Genomic DNA, 25,252 nt, shown 5'->3' with positions numbered 1-25,252 from the left:
CTGAGCTAAACTGAAAACTAATGCTCTTTCCGGTCATATATAGTTTAAGGCGAAAAATAAAGATTAGGTGCGAGGGAAAGGCTTCAGAGAAAAATAATTTCGTAGCACATTGATATGAAATTATGTTTTTTAAAGCCCGGTTGAAAAGTGGGTTAAAAATAAGGCTTAGACTATCCAGGCGGAAAAAAAAATCATTTATCGGCCTAAGTAAGGCAGAGAAGAAGAAAGAGATGCATAAAGGAACCTAATCATGAATGTACAATAAAATGTTAAATTACGGAGAAGTTCATGTAACTTCATTTATAATGAAGATTCTAATATGCTGTTGAAGTAAATGTATAGTATGTTGAGTGAGGAGTTTTATCTAAATGGGAATGGGTTTTAAAAAAAAGGGGATTCTTTGTTCCAGTAAATTAGCATCCCTGAACATTTGAATCTCATCAGAGGAAGAAATAAAACTCTGACCAGGAGTGTGGTGCTTTGAAAACTATAAGTGGGCTTGGGCTAGTTGAAAGCGTAGGCAAAACCAATGGGAAAAAAAAAAAAAAAAAAAAAAAAAAAAAAAAAAAAAAATGGTGTTCCAGGGGTGAAGAATGTTAAAATAAAATGACATGTTTATAGGAAAATTGTAAATTGGCAACAACTTAAAACGTACATGGTCTGGTCGTTCGGAATCAAAACACAGCTTTCAGGATGGCTGTTTTGAGTACTTTGTTGAGAGTTAGTTGCTTAGCTAATGCATTTAAAGGTTCCATTATAGCGAAAAGTCTGGTATCTAAACACCAAAATGCTTTCAAACAAGGTAATTTGGATCTCTGACTGTATTGTTTGTGTTTACCATTTAGACTCCATATTCGTTCAAATGACCTTTGTAAACCGTTTAGTATACTTAAGCCATAACTTGCATAAAAAAATTGTGAATATGAAAACTTTTCAAGTTTCTGATAACTTTCTTCAGTGTTACTTCTTGTAAAAAATTTATTAACATTTTATTGTATTATGTGTATGTTAATGCGCTTTATTAATGCTAAGCAATGAATGAATGCTGGCAAAAGGAATTCATGAACATATAATTTTTAGTTTGGTGACAGATCCTGTTGAGGATGATGCAAAAATATTTTGTTTAACAATTTTAAGAGCCTTTTAATCGTGATTTACAAAGCATTGTGTATGTATCCATCTATCATTTACTAGATTTTTTATTAAATCTTATATGATGCTTTAATTTTTATTAAACTTAAAAATTCTTTTTTTTTCTTCAAGTTTTTGCAAATATTAGCATTTTCGGAACTACTCTGATATGCGCCCTCAAGTCGCCAAATATTTTTGGCGAGAAACTTCATGCTGCCATATTACTATCTAAATTTTTTGTCTACATTTTGAACTTTTAGCCTAAAATGTCTGCAAAAACTACGTTTTGAACACACAATTTAGCTAAAAATCCGAAACAAAAACAAAAAATTTAGATAGCAAAAACGTAAAGTTTCTAACCAAAAATATTTCACAAGAATCCATGTACACAGCGACATGTTTTAACTTAAAAAAACATCTACGAATTGCACAATGTAGGCAATGAACGAATCTACAAACTACGCAGACCTCGCTTTAATAAATTAATGCAGAAATTATAAAATTAAAAATATGAAACCGTAATTTATAAAATAATGAGCAATTATGATCAATAACAACAATAAATTTCAAAGAATACCATGTACACAGCATCCTGTTTAAACTTAAAAAAAATTCTACGAATTGCACAATTTAGGCAAGGAAGGAATCTACGATCTACGCACTCCTCGCTTTAATAAAATAACATAACAACAATAAATTTCAAATAATACCATGTACACAGCATTCTGTTTCAAATTTAAAAAACATCTACGAATTGTACAGTCTAGACACTAAACAACAAAATAAACTAAAATAAATTTCAAACAATTTAAAAAAACAACAATAACGACAGAAATTCATACTAACACCAATGAACATAACATTCTACAAAATAAAAGCAAGGATAAAATAAAATGCACTTACCATGAATTAATGCGTTTTTGAATAGCAGAAATATAAATTTCATACCGCCTTTAACATGCCGCCACGCAATCACTATCGTATTTACATGACAGCCAGACACACTATCCAGAAAATTTATACTATGGTTCACAAATAAATAAAATCACAAATCCCTACTTCTATCATGCACTGCCATTAAAAATAATCTCCCAGACCCTCTTTCCACAGTTCCAAATACCCACTACCCCTCAACAGGATAGCCACAATTATATTTCCTTTTGCCGAACTTCAATTCAACAACTAACCATTTTATCTTTCCCTCCCATCTTCTCAGACACAGAGGCGAACCAACGAGCTCCAGCGAAAGATTTTTCAACGTCAACAGGGTTGCCATAGAACACGCAATTGCGCCAAAAACCAGTACAGAACACATATCACCACATTTGGTGAAATTAGGGCATATATTAGAGTTGTACCGCATTTTCAAGTTCCTTTTTTATAAGGACAAACGGTTAATCTTTGGATTATGGTAACTTGGCAAAAATTTGGCAACCTTCTACTTTTTTTTTTTTTTTGGCTTTATTTTGTCTTCACAAAGTAAAAACAGGTTCCTATTTTTTTTTTATTTACTCAACATTTTTTCCAACAATCTGCTAGCCAAATTACACTTATGCTAGAAATTTTATGGAACAAAAGTGCTTAATCATGACGAATATTAACTGCAAAATTGGGAGAAAGTGCAGAATCGCAAACTCCTTGCCACGTTTTTCAGAATGGTACATACACGGTAACCATGTACACGTCAACCTATTTTTACTTAAAAAAGCATCCCAGAATTGCACAAAAATGGCATTGCACACACTCTTGACTTTATCCATGTACATTGCTTTTTTTCTCATAAATTACAAAAATTTGCACGTAAATGCAGGGAAATTTTGTGAAACTTTAAAGTCGATAAAAAGGACATATATGAAATTACCTGATCGTGAAAAAGTATATACCCTTTCCAAGGATGAACATTTGCTTGTATAAAATAAATAAAATATCCCAAAACTTTTCCCTCTAAATTATCTATTATAAACGTCACCTGCGAATTTATAACATAAACATTAAAAATGCTTGCAAATACAGTCAAAAGTCTTTAATCCGGACTCGTCGGGACTTCGGCGATTCCGGATTATCGATTTTTCCGGATTATAGATCATCAGTTTAAATCTGGTAAGATGGCATGCAGAAATTATAAAATTAAAAATATGAAACCGTAATTTATAAAATAATGAGCAATTTTGATCTAAAGGGTATCAAAATTTACACAAAAAGAAGCTTAATATTTATTTGTTTATTTTATTAAACATTTCTTTCAACGCGCGCATGTGTACCTTACGCATAGCCGAAATTAGAAAATTGCAACCAGAAAACTATTTGATTTGTATTCGTGATATTTATAATGACAAGGAATTTGATTTAAATCATATCAAAGATGGAGTACATCAAGGAATTATAAGCCGAATAAAATAAAAACATCTGCCCTGAAGATAACGATAGTGGTGACAGATCAACTTCCAGTTCATAGCGCGCTGCGACGTCCCCCCCCCCACGCAGATCAGCGTGAAATTGATAAACAGATTTCGGAACGGTTAGATAAACAAAGGATATACCTTTATCCATTTTTTGTTTAATGGACATCAAATCATACTTTCGTTTTCTAGATCCTTTGGGAGCTCCAGCATCAGAAATTCTATTTGACATAATCGAAAGTTCAATCTTACTTTTATAAAATTGCTCTTACAGTCTGCAAAAAATAATAAGCCGGATCCAATTCGAAGATTAAGGAACAACGCAATCATCAACATTAACTGAAATAAATAATTAGATAATTTTAGCTAATACCGTCCGTTATACATTAAATGCGCAAGCGAAAACGTAGCGCAGACTCATATGCGCAGTAGTAAATGTCTTGCGCGCACGCATAAAATGCCTATGAGCATGCGTCAACGCGGCGCATGCGCAGAAAGATTTTAGCTTTGAGGTCCGTATTATAGATCATTCCGTATTATGGGTGTCCGAATTAATGACTTTTGACTGTACTTAGTGTCAAATATTTAAATTATTTCCATGCACGTTTATTTCTACTGAAACGTATCCCAAAATGCTACAAACATATAATTCACAAAATAACTATCATTTAATTAAAATATAATTAAATTAAAAAACACTAATTAAAATATAAATAAACACGTACATTAAATTAATAAAAATTAGCTTAAAATCTTAATTACTTTAAACTAATTCATTGCTAATAAAAATTTTCCAATAATAGCATATTACTAATTCAGAAGTCAAACAACAAAAATCAGCGTTAATTTACAAAATTTTCACAGGACTAGTTTCGATGGTTTTACCGAACCATCATCTTCAGCTGCAAAACCGCAAATGAACAAGATAGGAAATAATGTTTAGATAAGATAAGAAAGCCTGGACAAGAATAAGCAAGTGGCGCCATCTGTTGGCGAAACCAGAACTAAAACATAATTTCTCTAAAAGCCGAAGGCAAATTTGGATTGGAATTAGGATCGTTAACTAGAACAGAAAGATTTTTATGAATGTGAAATGCCTCTAGAAAATCCAGTTCTCCAATGGAAGATGTTTTTTGAATAATTTTGGCAGCAGAAAAATTGAAAGTGTGATTTTCGGACCAACAATGTTGAGCAACAGAAGACTTCTGTGTTTCCTTTTTTCTAACATATGCCTCATGTTCTTTGACGCGAAAATCAAAATTATTTGAAACTTTAAACTTCCCGGCATGGTTCCGCTACGTAGACGATACTTTTACCCTGTTTGAAGGTAATAAAGATGATTTAAATAGAGTTCTTTCAACAATGAATTCTATTGATCCTGCTATTCAGTTCACTTTTGAACTTGAGACTTGCAATTCTCTTCCGTTTCTCGACATTCTGGTCACACGTAACACATCCAACTTCAGTACTACAGTTTACCGTAAACCTTCATCGGTTTGCCTTCCACCACACTTTAAATCATGTCATCCGACTAAACAAAAGTTAGCTTCATTTTATTCCTATGTTTTCCGTGCTCTTCAAGTTTGCTCCTCCAAACTAGCCCTTGATGAAGAACTAAATTATTTAAAAGCAACAGCTATTGACAGGGGCTTTTCACCCAACATTATTAATCAAGCAGTTAAAAAATTCTCATCTCAACACACTAAAAGCCACACTCTTATTTTAGGAGATTATAAAAATTCTGTTGTCATTCCCTTCTTTCCATCAATTAGCTATAAAGTTGCACATATTTTGCAGAAATTTAACTTTCGGGTTGTTTATTCTTCCATCAATAAAATTCCAACTTCTATACTCAAGGACCCCATTCCGGATATGAATTCCTGGGGTATTTATAGGATTCCTTGCCAGTGTGGTTTAATTTACATTGGCCAAACTAAGAGAGCCTTAAAATTTCGCGTCAAAGAACATGAAGCATATGTTAGAAAAAAGGAAACACAGAAGTCTTCTGTTGCTCAACATTGTTGGTCCGAAAATCACACTTTCAATTTTTCTGCTGCCAAAATTATTCAAAAAACATCTTCCATTGGAGAACTGGATTTTCTAGAGGCATTTCACATTCATAAAAATCTTTCTGTTCTAGTTAACGATCCTAATTCCAATCCAAATTTGCCTTCGGCTTTTAGAGAAATTATGTTTTAGTTCTGGTTTCGCCAACAGATGGCGCCACTTGCTTATTCTTGTCCAGGCTTTCTTATCTTATCTAAACATTATTTCCTATCTTGTTCATTTGCGGTTTTGCAGCTGAAGATGATGGTTCGGTAAAACCATCGAAACTAGTCCTGTGAAAATTTTGTAAATTAACGCTGATTTTTGTTGTTTGACTTCTGAATTAGTATTTATTCGGCGTGTTATTGTGTCTTAATTAATAGCATATTAATTTATTTATTCCTTATATTTAGAACAATGCATAAAATAATATCCTCAAATGATTAAAAATGCTAACTTACCTAATCTTCTACAGAATCTTGAGGGCGTGGTGGATCACAAAATGTCCATTTTCACCAGATTTCTTGCACCGCCATTCAAACTTATCTGTAAAATCCTTCCTTTCACACAATCTCATTTCATTCCCACATGTTGGACATTCATACTTATCTGCAATTAATCCTACATTCGTACACCATTCAAGCAATTCTTTTGGATTATCAGATAAATGCAATAAAAATGTCGAATTCACTTTAGATAGGGCCATGGGATTCAAAAATTAAGCAACACTGTTTCACACAACACAGAATGAAGCTAAAGTACTGCAGATATTTTTCCAAATTCCCCCCCCCCTTTTCCGATTAAAGAGCTATCATTTGTCCACAAATATCACATGACATATCTCATGATCTCTCATTTCTCTCAGACAAAATAATCCATAATTGGAACTGGGTATTTCTCACATTATTGCCAAAGTCCTAGGTCCTTTATCACCTACCAAAATGTCGCCAAACTGCCTGTTACTATATTCCAAAGATTAGCCGGATAAATTCTGGGTGGACTAGACTTTAATGTACCCCTTGTATTATGTCGAAGTTGTTGTTTGATTTGTTGCCAAGTTGTTGTTTCATTTATGGTAGCCTGAGTAGTTGAATGTTATCGAAACCCTATTGTGATGTAATCGGGTGCATGATTCTGGGATGTTTTGTAAGCATTTTTGTGGTTAAAACCGTTTAGATGGATTTGAATGGGTTTGTAGGAAGAAAAGTTCAGATGGTCGCTATGTGAAGCGTTCGATCAGAAAGAGTACCTGGTTTGAAAAAAGTAATTTGAGTATGATTGATATTTGGATTTTTATGTGGCTCTGGGTGTACAAAGCGAATTCGAAAATCATGGTAAGTGAATACAGTCAAAAGTCGTTAATTCAGACACCCATAATCCGGAATGATCTATAATCCGGACGTCAAAGCTAAAAACTTTCTGCGCATGCGGCGCATTGACACATGCGAAAAGGCGTTTACGCGTGTGCGTGAGACCTTTACGACTGTGCATATGCATGTGCACAAGCGCAGAATATGTTTTCGCGTGCCTGTTTAATGTATAACGGACGGTATAAGCTAAAATTATCTAATTATCTATTTCAGTTAATGTTGATGATTATGTTGTTCCTTAATCTTCGAATTGGATGCGGCTTATTATTTTTTTGCAGACTGTAAGAGCAATTTTATAAAAGTAAACTTCAACTTTCGATTATGTCAAATAGAATTTCCGATGCTGGAACTTCCAAAGGATCTACAAAACGAAAGTATGTTTCGATGTCCAACAAACAAAAAGTGGAATTGCTGCAAAAAATGGATAAAGACATGAAGAATGTGACAGAGAGGTTAGTGAAAATGAAAAAAATTCGATTGACAAGTTAGTCGGTATTCTCGGCACAGCAATTAACGGGACTTGAACAGCGGAACTTAGTAACTGAACAAGAAATTATGTCTGTTTATAGAATTAAAGAGAAAGTATTATCACATAAAATGAAGCAACTTAAACAACTTACATTGAAAGAAATGTTTAATAAAGTAAACAAATAAATATTAAGCTTTTTTTTTTAATAAATTTTGATACCCTTTAGATCATAATTGTTCTTTATTTCTTAAATTACGGTTTCATATTTTTAATTTTAAAATTTCTGCATGCCATCTTACGAGATTTAAACTGATGATCTATAATCCGGAAAAATCGATAATCCGGAATCGCCGAAGTCCCGACGAGTCCGGATTAACGACTTTTGACTGTATTTGCTTTTGGTAGTGCTTAAATGTATAACATGTTTTTCCTTTTTTATGTTATTTTATTGTTTGGTTTAAAATGTATTTTATTGAGATTATGTATTTTTTGTTTGCCTATATTGTAGACTTTGGTGCTCCTTTGACTTTTTAAGTGAAAATATATCGATGTGTACATGGACAAAGTAAAGGGAGTGGGCAATGCAAGTTTGTGCAATTCTGGTTTTTTTTTTTTTAAGTGAAAATAGATCGATGTGTACATGGACAAAGTAAAGGGAGTGGGTAGTGCCAGTTTTGTGCAATTCTGGGATTTTTTTTTAAGTGAAAATAGGTCGACATGTACATGGATAAAGTCAAAGGAGTGCGCAATGCCATTTTTGTGCAATTTGGTGGGAGGTTTAAGTGAAAATAAGTCGATGTGTACATGGATACCGAGTTTGTGCAATTGTTTGTCTTGCTATTTTGGCGCCAAAAATCGCTGCTTCGCAAGGCAAAATAACGAGTCAAAGAATTGCACAAAATCGGTATCTATGTACTGCCAAAATTCGCCAAGTTTCGCCAAGGGTTACCCTAAACTATACTTTTACCCAAACTCTCTTATTCAGATTAATTAAATTAAATTTTCCTTATTGTAAAAAATAATAATTAATTAGGTTTTTTTTAAAGTTTAACCGCATGCCTGATTATCCCGAGTTATCTCGGGTTTGTATATATTGCAGTTAATTATTATCCCGAGAAAACTCGGGCGAAGCAGAATTTGTTAGTACGATTTCTTTTATCACGGTTTTACTCGGTTTGGAGGAAATGAAAGGAAATATTCAGCTTTGATTGGCAGTTTGCTAAATTTTGTTGGTTGCGAGGTTCTTTTGGAGGGACTGGTCGCGTGTTTCCCTATTGTATAGTATACGTTGGCTTGTGGATTAGTAATGTATAAAGAAGGATACATGCATTGGGAAAAAAATAATATCGATGATGCAAGATAGCGAAAGCGATGATTTTAATTATTATAATTTAATTAATTTAATAGTTATTATGAAGAGGTGGGGGGGAAATCAAATCCAACGAAACAGTGTATTCTGTGCTCCTGTGAAAGAGATTACAGCGGTAAGCCATTAAGAAAAGAGACCAGATACCAGTGTAGAACGTCAGGTATTACTCTTTGTTGTCCCTTGTTTCAAAAACAATCGTACAAAGATTAATATTTAACTATTTTCGTTTGCCCGAGATAACTCGGGATAGTAAACTAATATTAAAAATAAATGCTTTTACACCTTCAAAAAATTAAAAATTCAACTTAAAACCTACATATTTTGATTTGTTTCGTTTTGTTGTATTTAATAATAAAATAAAGGTACTTACGTATTATCGCAACCAGGTTGGCGCGATTTGCAAGTTTGAATAAAAAAGTATGAATAGAAAGAAAATGTACATTTAGTAATTACAGATAATTTTTAATACAGTTTTTTATATTATTTTGTTTACCCTACTTACAGCAACCTTATGTTAATTTATTAAAGCGAGGTGTGCGTAGTTCGTAGATTCGTTCGTTGCCTACATTGTGCCATTTGTAGATGTTTTTTTAAGTTAAAACATGTCGCTGTGTACATGGATTCTTGTCAAATATTTTTGGTTAGAAACTTTACGTTTTTGCTATCTAAATTTTTTGTTTTTGTTTCGGATTTTTAGCTTAAATCGTGTGTTCAAAACATAATTTTTGGAGACATTTTAGGCTTAAAGTTCGAAATATAGGCAAGAATGCATGTACACAGTGACATGTTTTAACTTAAAAAAACATCTACGAATGGCACAATGTAGGCAATGAACGAATCTACGAACTACGCACACCTCGCTTTAATAAATTAACGTAAGGTTGCCGTAAGTAGGGTCGCCGAATTTGGCGATTTATGCGAATTTTGGCCTGGTTGCGTTAATACGTAAGTATCAAAATAAAAAAATGTGATGATTTTTTGCATATTTTTTCAAAAAAATTTGTAAGGGAAGCGGTTAAATCTGATGACCCTTGATATTTTTGGTGGTTTTCGTGGTGCCCAGGAGCAATGTTTCCGAGATGGCTGTTACCAGAAATAATTTTGCGATTATGTTGCGATGTCATGCTTCCCCATTATTGGTGCTAAATTACACTGTTGGGCAAGATTGTTGTATATATGCTTTATAAGTTTTCCATCTGCATAATTTACTGGGGAAAGAGAAGTTCTAAACATTTAGTTGTTCCAGATAGTTCTAGTACCTCTAGTGTAGAATTGGGTGCCCCTTCAATTGGTGACAATTTTTTTTTATGGCGATGAAACCTCACTTGTGGTTACCATGATAGTTTTAACTTTGTTTTAGCTTCCTGATTTTATTTGAATGAAAATATATTGGGTAAAAGTTTACAATTAGGTGCCCTTTGTTTTTTTGTGATTCTTTTTTGATGCCAAGATCAGCGCCAGAAAGGCACAATTTCAAGATGGCCACTACACAAAACCAAAATAAAGAGTCGAAGATTTGCAAAAACTCTGTGTAAGTCTACACATCAGTCTGTTTCCACTTAAAAAAAAATCCCAGAATTACACAAACTAGGTATTGCGCACTGCCTTAAATTTGTCCATGTACACATCAATCTATTTTCATTTAAAATAAAATCAGGAAGCTAAAACAAAGTGAAAACTATCATGGTAACCAGAAATGAGGTTTCATTGCCAAATTTTTAAAAAATTTACTGCTCATCGAAGGGGCACCCAATTCTACACTAGAGCCACAGATTGATGTGTATATGGACAAATTTAAGGCAGTGCACAATGCCTAGTTTGTGCAATTCTTGGATGTTTTTTAAGTGAAAACAGATCGATGTGTACATGGACATGGAGTTTGTGCAATTCTTTGACTTCTTATTTTGGTTTTGTGTAGCGGCCATCTTGAATTTGTGCCTTCCTGGCGCCGATCTTGCCGTCAAAAAAGAATTACCAACAAAAAAGGGGCACCCAATTGTAAACTTTTACCACTTGGGTAAGTGATCTTGCAAAACTGCTTGTTCCATATTTCTTCTTTCTGTTAGTTCTCACTAGGATGCAGATGAAATTGAAGAGTAATTAAGGCGAGAGTTATGAAAGTTTTAGATGTAGAGCGTTTGACAGCAATGCGTGCTGCTTTACGTTCTGCTGTCTAGCTCTGTCCATTAATATCTGGCTTCAGGCATTTAACTGATATTAAATCATGTCATTAAAGTTGAGCCCACTTAGTCCAAGTTTGTATAATCCTGTAATACTTTTAAATTGTAAGTTCAACTTGATGTTATTTTACTCTGCACAAGTAGTATCTTCTGTTTAAATTCAAGTAATAAAAAAGTTTATATAAAACCTTCACAGGACTGTGTTATATGTACATTAGACAGAGGAATAACTTGCTTGTGTGTCTAACAGAGTCTGAAGGACATCATAGTTAATATTACCTGGTTAAGACCCCATAATTGTAATTGCAAAATATTATTTGTTGTGTGCATACATATTTTTCATTTCGATTAGATTTTTATCCTAAAAAAATTATCAATAGACTGACTGAGTGGATTTGTATTTCATTTGTTCTGTAGAAATTTCAGGCAATTGCTTTTAAAAATAGATTAAAAACAGTTATTATTCATTTCAGTAATTTTGGGGCTGAATATTGTATTCCTGCAGAAATTTTACCATAATTACTTCCATTGTCAGCGAGTTCCACCCACATATGCATATTATAAAATTGGGTATAAAGCAAAAATTATCACAATTTATCTATAAAAAAATGGTTTGAACTTGGAGTACAACTTCAACAACAACAACAACAACAACAAAAAAAAAAAAAAAAAAAAAAGTGAAAACAAAATGGTGGCGGCATTGCTTATTAAAATTGAAGAAATGTTATACACTAGTTATCAATGTTTGGTGAATTTTTAATATTGGTGTTGATGTGTATGTAATGTTTCTTTTAGTATTGTAGCAATTTCTGCTGCTATTTTTTCTATCAAGGAAACAAATTTTATATGTAATTGATATACTTTTGATATTAGTTATTTCATTTTGATAACAAATTTGGTCCTTTCTGATTATATGCACCCCATGAACAGTTGCCAACTCAGTGGCGACTTTTGTTGACTCGGTGACAAATTTATTAATTGGCGGAAAAATATTTGTTTGGCTAATAGGTTCTATAGTGTTTATAAATAATTATAAAATTTTTAAGAAACTGGAAATTTTATGAGAAAAAACAAATGTTTATGAGGCCAATATTTTCATTTTTACAGCTAGTGAATATTGTTCTGCGAAATAACAATGAAATGTAATGCCTAAGTCCACATGCGCTCAAATGTGTGTATAGTGCTGGATTTACGTATAAGCTGAACAAGCTATAGCCTAGGGTCCGCCCACTTTCTTACCCCCCCCTCCCCCGAAAAGTTGTTGTATATCCCATATAAAAAATATTGATTCATATCCCTCATAAAGGGCTCCATATCTCAAATAGCTTAGGATTTCGTCAAATCTAAATCCTGTCCTGTATGTGGTATGTGCTTACATGAGTTGGTTTTTTTCACATGTATAATTGAAAATATGCCAAAAACACACCACTTTTACCACACGTTGAAACCAGTGATGAAGATAATTAAAAAGTATCAACTGTTTTTAAGCCTGAAGTCTTTTGCATTGAGAGAGGACCAAATCTGTTTTTCTCAAACATTACATTGTGTATACAAATTTCTCTTGGAACGGTTTTCCTTGCCCCATGACAAATAGAATGTTACAGCGGTAACTATAACCTACTTAAGTAAAGCGATAACTTTCTTGGACACTTTCACCACTGTTTGCAGTTACCCCTTGGGAAAAGATTGCAACTTTGGGCATCAATAGCTAAACTTTGACAGTAAACAAAGGAAAATAAGGTGCATTATAATAACAGAACTACTTTTATCACTTCAAAATAATGATTGGCATATCTTCGCTGGTAACCTTTTACGCCTCATTTTCAAAACAAGTTGCAGCCGTTTCTTATCAGATTGATTGCTTCTTTCAATACTGGCGTACAATTACATAGAATTTTTACAAGATAATTAAATTTTATGCCCTAGGATCATTCGTGATAATTAAGTCAATTAAAGTGCAATCACATCGCTTACCCGAAGGCAAAATCAAGGGTTTAAATTAATCAGTTCTAATGAGAATGCACTAGCGAAGTAAAGCACTGCAGTTTTACATAATTTCTGAGTAAGCTATTTGTACGAATTGAAATAAATCTTGTATTTAAACTTGTATTCCAAATTAAGATTTAACTTGAAATTAATGTAGATAATTGGTAAGAGAATTAGATTTTTGTAGTGTAGTTTACGTGATATGAGATCATTTGGGGTCACGTGATACGAATCAGGATGTTAAACCATGAAAGCACAGTAAATTCCTAAATTAATGTCTTTTTACAAATTTATTGTCTTTATTTATTGGCTTTTTTACAAAATTTTAAACGATATTAAAAAGTTTATGCCTTAAATAAAAAATTCTTAAAACGAATGTTTGTTAACATTTTTTATGTGTGCACTGTATGTTGTCGTCAACAATGTCTGCTTGGCGAGATTTGCGCCGGCGAAATGGAAAAGTACCAAAAATTCTTGTTCACACAAATAGGTTATGCAAAGAGGCAATAAAAATTTAATAGCTTTATTTGAAATGCCTTTAAAGTTATTTTTTGATTCAGACAAAAGTTAATAAGTGTATTATTTTTGAAATCTTCGAGTTCGATCAGAGGAAATTTCTATCAATTTTGCTTTTTCTTCACGCATTTTTGAATGTAATAATTAAAAATACTTTTCCTTTCCGTGCCACCTATCTTGTGTACCACCCGTTAAGAACCTCTGCACTAAGGGGAGAAAGCACTAAATAAAAAATGATTCAGGCGTTTGGATGATCTGCCGATATCTGAATGGTTAATCATTTTAGGTGACTTCGAAAGAGTTAATAGACATTTTAGGAAATACCTGAGATTTGGCATAGTACAATTTGGCAAATGAATTCACAGATATGCAGATTTGCAATATGTTTAATCATAGAACTCTGATGAATTTTAGAGGCTTGTATGAGACTATAGTTTTTTTTTTTTTTTTTTTTTTTAATTTCTTGTTTATTTCAAAAAAGTACAAACCTCACATGTCATTTTGATACGTACATTAGTATTTTCCTTCCCGAGAATTAGAATCTCGTCTGGTTTCATTTAAATTCAAGCAAATGTATTGTAAACAAGCCTTAATTTCTAAGATTAGAAGTGCCCGGAGCCCTATGGAAGACCATCAGCAAAGAGGAACAAGAGTAAATAAATAAATAAAATGACTATTAAACTCGTTAATAATTTTAAAATTAAATAAATTATTATCAAATTAATTAAAGTTTATAAATTGTTATTTAATCAATAATTAATTATAATTTAATTGATAATTCTTAGATAATTATTATTTATTGAAATAATTAAAGATTGAAGTAATTAAATAATTAAAATTAAATAAAATGTAAAGAGATAAATTGAAATTTAATACATGGTCTTTAATATTGTTAAAATAAAATTTTCGAGATAAAATTTGTACTGAAATTGTTATTAAAATACATAAAAGAAGTGCCGCAGCCTTCTTATTCAGGGCTCCGGTGCGTTGTGGCTAGAATTATGCTTTATTACAAAAACTAAGAAGACCGACTGACCAACTACTAATCGAAATCCGGTGGGCTCTGGCCCATTTTGAGCTCTGATCGTAAGGGTGGGGGAGTTCTTTTATCATCACAAAAAGTAAATACAGTACAAAGTCTGTAATCCGGACTCGTCTGGACTTCGGCGATTCTGAATTAGGGGTTTTTCCGAATTATAGATCATCAATTTAAATCTGGTAAGATGGCATGCAGAATTTATACAATTAAAAATATGAAGTCATACCTCAAGAAATATCTACATAAAATCAGCCTCCAAATGTGGGAAGAAGAATGGACATACAATGGTCAATGGTTATATAAACCGCTTTTTAACTGGACATGGGCCATTTCCCACATACTTCTTCAGATTCAACATCTCAAACTCTGAGCAATGTGTATGTGGAAATAAAGGTGATCCAATCCATTATATTACTCAATGTCCCTTAACAAAGTCAACTCATATTAAATTGCCTAATTCAAATATCAGTGCCTTCCTTCATTTTGCAATTACCAACAAACATTTAAAAAATAAAATAGAAAATACAACCAAATATCTATCTTCAATTGGCAAAAATTTATGTGAGCACTAATGTAATTAATGTCAATATTCATTTTTGAAGCTGCAATTCATCTAAAACTTTTATTATCTAATTATCTTAAAAACAAACCCTTGCAATAATAATGATATAGTAAAAAAAGGAAAAAGAAGAGGAAGAAGATACAGATTCATATAATAAACTTTATCTCAAGGTACTATTATGAACTATTATAAATTATGACTGTTAGCCTACTATTATTATACCTATTATAACTACTATAATTATATCTAATAGATATGATATAAATCAAAATCTCGATATACTATTTATACTGTTATATTATGTATTATATTATACTTTGTACTATTTTGAATATTAACTTTAAAAATAAACCGAAGTGTAGTGGGACTATATCTACATTTATAGTAAACATTGGGTGTCCCACTACATTTCCACCTGAACCTGCTGATATAATTATAGCCGTCAAGCAGATTTGTGTAAGGGGTAAAATGAGTCTAGAATCTGACTCCTAACAATAACTGTAAAGTTGCTGGTTAGGCTTTCCTGCCATTAGTGGATACTGTGGGAAGACGATGTATAGAACGTGCTTGAGCAGTTTATCTCAGTATTTCACTCTTATTGTACTCGCTGTCACTTAACGCACATTTAAGAACAAAAATTTTCCTTCCTGGGAGGATAACTAACTGTAAGCATCGATAACAATACACTAGATACGATGGCATAGCGAGAAATTTATGCGTTCCTAATTAAACTCCCCCAAATTTATCGTTTATCTTAAAGGGAAAGGTTTCTGCATGTGAGTGAGGGGACTTTACTTGAATGTCTCATGTTCTCATGAGTTCGAATTTCTAGGGAAATAGAGTATTGCAAGGTCTGTGTATTGTTAAACTAAAACATTAGGAATTCTAATTTTTTTCCCTTTAAATTGTGGTTCAGTTTTATAAAAAGAAGTACCGGAGGTCATTTTATTTAGGACTCCGGTGTGCTCTGGCTAAAATTGTAATTTATCTTAAAAGTTGAGTCCGGTGGGCTCCGACGCAATTTAAGCACTGGTTATAAATAACTTAAAATTTAAACAGGTGCTGAAATATGCTATCTTAGTATTTGGTATTCAAGTTTTTTAACATGAAAATAAAGGAATTAAGTGTGCTGAATAATTAAATTTACTTGTTATTTTATGCAATTTAGTGTTAGTTTTTTTTTAATTTTAAAATATTTTTTTCATGCACAATTACTTCTTCCCTCTTTTTTGTAAAAAGTAAAATATTTAATTGGAATATGATACTTTGTATATGTAAGCTATATTACCATCGTTTTGTTTGAATTCTCATATCTAACCTCTGAATTTATAGTTTGGGAGATTCAGATTTTTAAAATGTCTGATATATTTTTTTAATACAGGATAATTTTTCTTCACTTTAATATATGTATTAGAATTTAATGCAAATTTAAAGGGAATAAATAATTTTAACAAAGATACTGCTACTTGTAAGTTTTAGTGATGGTATTTGTTTTAATGAAGTAGCTGTTCAAAGAAATAAATATTTTGGTATTAATTATGCCATTTTTTTTATGTGTTAAGCTTTTCGTAACATGTCTGGTGGAGATGAAGACCGGACCATGTACATAACCCCTACCAGGTACCAGTATACCGTTTTCAAAGATAATTTGCACTTTTATTTCATGGTTGCTGCAATTCCATTAGGCCTTCTTATTCTGTACTGCAATATATTTATTGGACCTGCTACATTAACTGAAATTCCAGAAGGATATGAACCCAAGCATTGGGAATATTACAAGGTAATATTTATCTTTATACATTTAAAATCAGTAATAAGTTTTATTCAGCATGTTTACATACACTGAACAGAGGGGGAGGGGCAGTGTGTGGAGGGGCAGTGAGGATAAGCGGTTACAGATCATGGTTTAACAAATCATAAACAAGACACAATAAATAACCAATCAAAAATAAGATAGAGAATGGGATTTAAGTTTCAGAATAACTCGGACCTGGCTGAAAGCTAATGTATGTATCGGACGTGACAGAAAGCTATACTTCCTTTTAACCAGTAAGAATGCGATTACAAATATCTCAACACTCCCCCTTAATCGCATGTTATACAAAACATAAAAGAATTACACAATTTTTAAACAGCTCAATGATAACAGTTCATAGAATTTTGTTTTGGACAAAGCATTAGTTAACATATCTGCAATTTGTAAACCTGACTGTACATATCCAATTCTAATATTATTTTCCTTAACACTCTTACGAGTGAACTTTAATTTTATATCTATATGTTTCAACCCACCTGAAAAGTTTTCTTTAACAATACTTTTGATACATGACTGGTTATCTTCAAAAATATAAACATTTTTAACACTGGAAATTTCATTTACTACATTTTTTTATCCGTAAAACATCTTGAATACCTTTACATAAAGCAATTATTTCAGCTTCTGTTGATGAAAGTGCAATACACTTTTGCTTGTTACAGCACCGCATAATAGGACAGTTTAAAAACATTATAAAGTAACCAGTAATTGATTTCCTATCTTGAGTATCTCCCCCCCCCAATCTGCATCTACATACAAACATAAGTTTGCCCTTTCCAAATCACCCTTTTTGTATATCAATTTTAAATTTAAGGTGTTTTTCAAGTATCTAAGAATTCTTTTTAGAGAACACCAGGCAACATCAGTAGGATGCTCCTGCAGTTGGCTAAGCAATTTACTGCAAGCAAAACATCTGGCCTTGTGATATATGCTAAGTAAAGTAAAGATCCAATTAATTATTTGTATGGGCCATGAAATGCATTTTCTTTCTGAAAATCAGCTACTGTAGATTTTGGTTCAATGGGAGTTTGGGCTGTTTTTGCAATCAGACATTTTTAATTTATCAAATAATTTTTCAATATATGGTTTCTGATCTAAATATAAACAACCAGACTCAAATTTTAGTCTAAAGCCTAAAAATTCTGAGACACTTTCAGATTTTGACATTTGAAATTCACTAGACAACAATGATATAATAATATTTGTTTCTTTTACATCCGAACCTGCAATTAATAAGTCATCTACATAAAGAGCCATAATTACTTTCTTACAATTTAAATTTCTGATAAAAATACATGGTTCAGAGTCCAATTGCTTAAAATCTAATTTAATAACAAAATTAAGAAATTTCTGATACCATTGTCGAGGAGACCAGGACTAAACATCACTGGAGAAAACGTTTCTGTATAATCTACGCCTTCCTTTTGCATAAAGCCACGAGCAACAGGCCTGGCTTTGTAAGTTCCATCTCGTTTTTTACGTAGATCCCATTTGCAGGAAATGGCTCTTTTATCAGGGGGGAAACTTTGTAGATTCCAGACATCGTTATCTTCCATAGATTTCATTTCCTCGTCCATAGCTCTTTTCCATGGTTCTTGTTCTACTTGTGGTAGATTTACAATATCTTCAAATGTCAGAGTGTCTTGTTGTGCAAACATTACTTGGTAAATCTCAGGATACCTAACTGGCTGTTTCTTTTCTCTTGAAGATTTTCTTTGTTCCTCCTTCTTATTTGCAGCATTTAATTCGCCGTTATCAGTGTCTGAAATTGATTTGTCTTCATTTTTAATGTCATCATTGTCATATTCACTCAAATCAGAACTATCGGGAATATATTTTTGATTTTCTACTTTCTTCTTTTTTTCATTAAATTTAACATTTCTGGAAACAATGATGCATCTTGTTTCTGGAATCATTAAACGATATCCCATTGTGGAATAACCTACAAATATCATTCTGACAGATTTTTCATCTAGTTTCTTTCTTTGCGTTGGTGGCACTAGAGTATAAGCATCACAGCCAAATACATGCATGTTTGCTAAATCAGGATTTTCACCATACTTCAGAAAATAAGGAACACGATTGTCAATCGAACTATTTGGGAGTCGATTATTTATGTAAGCAGCCATAAGTAGTGCTTCACCCCAAAGAAATTTTGGTAATTTTACCTCAAGTATCATTGCTCTAGCTTTTTCCATTACAGTTCTATTTGCTCGTTCAGCAAAACCATTTAGAAAAGGTGTATAGGGAGGTGCAGGATCTATTTTTACACCTGCTCTTTTAACAACTTCATGCAATTCCCCACTGACATATTCTTTGGCATTGTCACAGCGCAGTTTTGTAACAGTTGGATTCAATTTAAAGAATAGCTTGAGTTTATTAGCAATGTCACTTTTTCTTTTGAGCAGTCTGATTTCCTTAAATCGCGAGTAGTCATCAATTATAGTCATGAAATACTTTTCCCCATGGAGTGTTTGAGGTTCTATTGGACCACATATATCAGTGTGTATAGTTATAAGTGGCTTGGACTCTTTTATGTGAGTACCCTTTCCTATAGGCAAAGCACTTTGTTTGGCATGAACACATACTTCACAAAAGGATTCTTTTGCAGGAAGATTCATTAGTTTTAATTTTTGATCACAGCAGTGTCATAATCTTCTGTGCCATAAATCATCATTCTTTACTGCTAAAGCTGTAAATAGATTTGGTGAAAAATCACTAAAATATTGTCCGCATTTGTCCAAATATCCAAATCCAAAATGCTTGTTTTTGTTTTCAATATAAACTATTTCATTTTTAAAAATTACGCTCAAACCTGCTGCTTCAATATTTTTAACAGAAATTAATTGTCTGTTTAATTTTGGAACGTAAAGAACATCTTTTAACATTATTTCAACACCATTCTTAGTTTTACCGCAAATATCACCAATTGCTTCTACTTCTAAAACCGCCAACTTAGGCGCGCACTTAACAGTTCCAGTCTTGGGCTTAATTGAGGTAAACCATTCCTTGTGAGAAGACATATGAGAATTTGCACCAGAATCAATAATAAATTGATCATGCACAAGATTTCCTGCCATAAAAGATATTGCAGGGGATGCATACTTATTACTATTTGAATTTGCCTGCTTTTTAGAATTATCAAAACATTCACTTTTGAAATGACCAGTTTTCCCACAGTTATGACAGACACAGTTCTTTTTCCTACAAAATTTAACAGAATGTCCTTTTCTTTTACAATAAGTACAAAACAATTCTGTACGAGCACTAATAAAAACAGAGTTATCCATATTTGGTTTAGAATACTTATTTTCATTTTTATGATCAAACATAAGAGATTCGCAATCAATAAGTCTACTTGTAACAAAATCCAAACTCAAATTATGACTTGGTTGATTTTCTAGAGATGCCTTAATATTTTCATGTTCCTTTGGCAAAGCCATTAAAATGTAAATCATAATATCAAAGTCGCTTACTTCAGAGCCAGAGACGGATAGACTACTCACCAGGTTCATTATACTATTGATATGCTGTCTCATTGACACATCCTTGGATTTCCTTATGGTAGCTAGACGTTTACGTGTTAAAATTTGACTCACTGCACCTTTAGCACTATACATAGCATGTAGTTTCTTCCATATTTTACATGCCGTGTCTTCACGTTGAAGAGAAGCAATAACATTATCACTTAGAAGCGCAAGTATTAAGGCATAAGCCTTTTTTGATTTTAAAACATCTGCAACTCTGTCCACAATTGCTTCTGTTTCCAAAAACGTATCCAATTCCTTTGCTGTAAATACTGCTTGAACTCTCCGACACCAAACAGTAAAGTTATTAACATTGTCAAATGGCGCTACGCCAAAAGCTTCCCTTTCACTTCCAGAAAAAGCCATGATTCACAAAACACAAAATCAAAATCATGCGAACAATAAATTATTACACTGGAAGGACCAATTAGGGAAAATATCAGCGAATTCTAACTTTTGAAGGAACCACGCTCTGCTGTTAAACATAGAAAATGCTGTGGTTCGCAAAGCAAATATTTGTTATTGAGATATGCAGAGATACACAAGCAACGATAAGTACAAACACAGATAAGTAAGTACAAGCAGAGTAATACAAGCAGAAATAAGTAAGTAAAAGCAAGGATAAGCAGTTACAGAGGTCATATATATAACTTTATAACAGATCATGGTTTAACAAATCATAAACAAGACACAATAAATAACCAATAAAAAATAACATAGAGAATGGGATTTAAGTTTCAGAATAACTGGGATCTGGCTGAAAGCTAATGACAGAAAGCTATACTTCCTTTTAACCAGTAAGACTGCGATTACAAATATCTCAACACTTATTTTTACTTAAATTACTTTGCTTACAATATCTGTTAAGGGGGAAACTGTTATACAATGCAAATTTAGAAAATGTTCAGAATTTTGATTTAAGTTAAATTATTTAAATAGTAATATGAGTGGAAAAATAAATTGTATTTATTTTTAGGTGCCAAGCGAATATAATAAATATGGCTTATTATTATTTATTTTCTCTATTTTGAACTGAAATTTCATCATTAAATCTTGTAATATAATTTAGTTCTGCATATTTTTCCCCCTCTCATTGTAAACTAGTTCTGTAAACTGAACTGTTATTTAAAATTAAAAAAAAAAAAAAAAAAAAAAAAGAATTTACCGTATTTGACGGCATATAAGACGCACCCTTATTTAGAAGGCCATACACAAAGAAGAAAAGTTTCAATAGTCCGCGCGATAGCGCAGTACCACAATAACTTAAAATTTTTTTCAGTTCTCACGTTTTATAAAAGCCAAATAAACAATTATTGAATGCAATTACCAAACATATTTTTATTAAGGAAAATTAACAAACGGCAAGCTATTTTGAACATAATATGTAAATTTCAGTAATGAATAATGAATAAATGAATGAACGGCAAGCAATCAAACATAATACAAAATAAAGGAAAAACAACAAAAAACACAGATTCATGGAAAACGTTGCCTATCATGAAATTAGACTTTAATCACTTTCACAACCATAAAAATCCTTTTCAGTATCATCATCATCGAAAACGAGAATATCGTCATCACTACTGTTTCTGTTATCGCTAGTATCACCTTCTTCGAAAAATGCGTCGTCTTCTGTTCGTCAAGAGCACTACTAATTCCACACTTCTTAAAGTACTTAACAATTACTTCAGCCTTTACGTCCTCCCAAGATCTTTTTACTCACTCGCACACTTGTGAAATAGAGGCCCGCTTCATTCTACCTGAGGGTGTGAGAGTGTGATGTAGCTCTCCTATCCACTTGTTCCATCGTTCTCGCACTTTTTCCTTAAATAGCTTATTCACCGATACATCTAAAGGCTGCAATTGGCTAGTCAATCCACCAGGAATGACAGCTATCTGGGTTTTTAATTCTCTCTTCTAGCACCAGCCCTCAGACCCTGAAAAGTTCTGATTCCCATGTTTTTCTGCAAATCCTTTGGCCTCATTGATTATCATTTTGGTTGACACACTTATCCCAGATTTCCTCTTATCTATCACCCACATTTTTATGGCATTTTCAAGTTCAGGCCAAGATGGAGCTGGGCATCGAATGTTGTGTTTTTGTTTTTTAGCAGTCTTCAGTTGATCTTCCTGCAGTCGCAAAGTACGTTTTTTCGGTAGGTGGTGGACCGAAATGCCTTGCTGCTGCTCTGTCCACCAGGTCGCCTCGCCCATACGTTCTGTAACCACAGGTTTCATTCCAGCTTCGTCCATCCAGCCTTTCAGGTGAACATGAACAATTACACCTGTTGGAAATTTTTCTTTCGGATGAGTTTTTCTTTTGAATATGAGAAACGGCGGTAGTTTTGTGCCATCAACACAACATGTTAGAACTACCGTATATCGGGTTTTTCATGACCTGTGATTTTTATGGTTATTGATTTAGACCCTTTAATACTCACAGTCTTGTTGGATGGTACATCAAATGTGAATGGAATTTTATTCATATTTCCTATTTGACTGAGCTCAAAAGAAGTTTTCTTGCGTGCATTTATAACAAACCTATGAAATGCTAGTATTTTTTCTTCATAATCTGCTGGCATTTTCTGTGCAATAGTTGTTTTTGTGCGCATTGATAAGCCTTGCCTTTTCATGAACCTGTAGCACCAGCCCTCAGACCCTGAAAAGTTCTGATTCCCATGTTTTTCTGCAAATCCTTTGGCCTCATTGATTATCATTTTGGTTGACACACTTATCCCAGATTTCCTCTTATCTATCACCCACATTTTTATGGCATTTTCAAGTTCAGGCCAAGATGGAGCTGGGCATCGAATGTTGTGTTTTTGTTTTTTAGCAGTCTTCAGTTGATCTTCCTGCAGTCGCAAAGTACGTTTTTTCGGTAGGTGGTGGATCGAAATGCCTTGCTGCTGCTCTGTTTCCATGCACTTTGGTGTAGTTTAACACTCCTAGTTTATATTGAATTGTATAGCTTAATCTCTTGTTTCCTGTAGTCATATTTTCCAGGATATTTTTTTTAAACAAATAATTTTAAGCACCGATACCGACACGTGTGTCGGCTGAGTCAAAGAAAGTCTATGTAAAGAAGGAAAGGCTCCATAGACATAATGTGAGCGTCGAACCTGTTCGAACTTCAACATCAGCTTCGAGCTTTGGCGCTTTTTGGCGACAGATATTTCACGCATGTGCAAAATAATTATGGCAGATGTAGAAAACGTTATGTGTGTCTAGACCTTTAGACCTTTATCCGGGCTAAAAATAGCATTCAGTATTGAAAGTTATCCTGTGTCCTTCACGTATGAGACACAGGTAACTTTTTTGAGACCAAATTTAGGAAAAAAAGTGCGTCTTATATGCCGTCAAATATGGCGATTGTTTTCCATGGTTGAGTAATGCTCATTCTCTCTTAATAAATACTGAATTTCTCATATTTTGAGTTACAAGTCTTAATTTTTAAGGTTATGCAGTTGCGTATAATGTAATTAGGTAGGTTTCTTTTTTTCTTCTTAAAATGTGCTTGAAAAGTGCTTATTTTTTTTAACTAAAATGTGGCTACGAACCCTGCTTGATTTTCTGTTCCCAAGTATTTTATCAAAAATTGCTTTTATCAAGTGTGCTAGAATCTTATGCAAGTTTAAGTTTTAATTAAAAAAGTTAAGTTACAAATTTTATTGACAGTTTAAGAATAAATATAATTATTAACCTACAGTTCATGATAAAAAGTCCTGTAAATTGTCCTTGTTGGTTTTATCAGCAAGGGGTTATTAGTCGCCAAGTTTGGTTTTGTTTATTAGAAGGTACAGCAAACCCAAAAGCAAGTAATAAGAATTGTGAAATTGTTTTCCTTTTCTTTTTTGTTTATATGTGGCGGTTTGATATTGTAGTCGCTGCTGTTGCCTATTTGTGGGCACATAAAAAATAAATAGCAGCCCCTTTTTTTTAAAGTAGAAATATGTATTTAAAACTTTTATTAAAATTCCATCATTTAAAAGTGCCGCCCTTTTTTTACAGCAGAAATTAAACCAGGCAATATTTTTTTCTTGGTGCTTTGGTCACTGGTGAAACTAGCAAGTACCTTGAAAATTGTATTATAAAAAGATGAAAATGTTTTAAATATGATTACTGCTTTATTTAGAAATCTTTTGACAGGTTTTTTTTTTTTTTTTTTTTTTTTTTTTTTTTTGTGTGTGTGTGTGTGTTTTTTGTTTTTGTTAATGATGAAATACATTTTTTTTTAGCACCCAATATCACGGTTTATAGCAAAATACTTTTTTGATGACCCTCAAATAACTTATGAGCAAACTCTGCATTATCTGAATGACTGTCTAGAGAAATTTGAGTGGAGGTAATTTTATTATATTTTTATCATTAAATACTAGATTGTGTGTCCAAAAAAATTATTTTAAAATACATTAAACTTAATTTTGTGTGTATGAGAAGTTACATGTTAATTTTCAAATTTTCTGGTAAATTATTAAATAAAAATGCAATATCTGTGACACACAGACACACACATATATATTTTAATTTTTAGTCAGAACGTTTTTTATTGCACAGATATCCAAATTGAATGTTATTTAAAAAAAATTAACTGTCATTTTTTAGACAATGAATTTTTGGTACTGTTCTGTTTTGAGGACCATAAAAAATCACCAAACTATTGTTGATGCCAGTGCTGCCAAAAATAATTGCGGCAACCCTAACGCAAGAAAGGAAGTATAATAGTAAATAACTATCTAAAGATTGTTGTTTTAATTTATATGAAATGTTAATTTCATATAGTACTTTTTTATTATTATAATTTATATAAAAAAGGCTAAACATAACTGAATGGAAGCATAAGAG

The 25,252-nt window shown here is 32.5% G+C and overlaps 1 protein-coding gene across 1 annotated transcript in view; it reads left to right on the top strand.

Moving 5' to 3' along the window:
• Positions 1–637: 637 nt before the first annotated feature.
• The window catches only part of ND-SGDH (NADH dehydrogenase (ubiquinone) SGDH subunit), a 39,321-nt gene continuing 14,706 nt past the window's right edge, over positions 638–25,252 (top strand). The window contains exons 1-3 of the mRNA XM_085819932.1: positions 638–802; positions 16,630–16,847; positions 24,646–24,752. Coding sequence (XP_085676058.1) covers positions 694–802; positions 16,630–16,847; positions 24,646–24,752 — 434 coding nt within the window. The 5' untranslated portion in view covers positions 638–693. The remainder of the gene's footprint in view (positions 803–16,629; positions 16,848–24,645; positions 24,753–25,252) is intronic.

Source organism: Stegodyphus dumicola, chromosome 7 (genome assembly GCF_044657685.1).
Source record: "Stegodyphus dumicola isolate Sdum_Otavi_A_Nest chromosome 7, ASM4465768v1".
In the NCBI taxonomy this organism is placed as follows: Eukaryota; Metazoa; Arthropoda; class Arachnida; order Araneae; family Eresidae; genus Stegodyphus; species Stegodyphus dumicola.
This window is presented reverse-complemented; position numbering and strand designations above follow the sequence as displayed.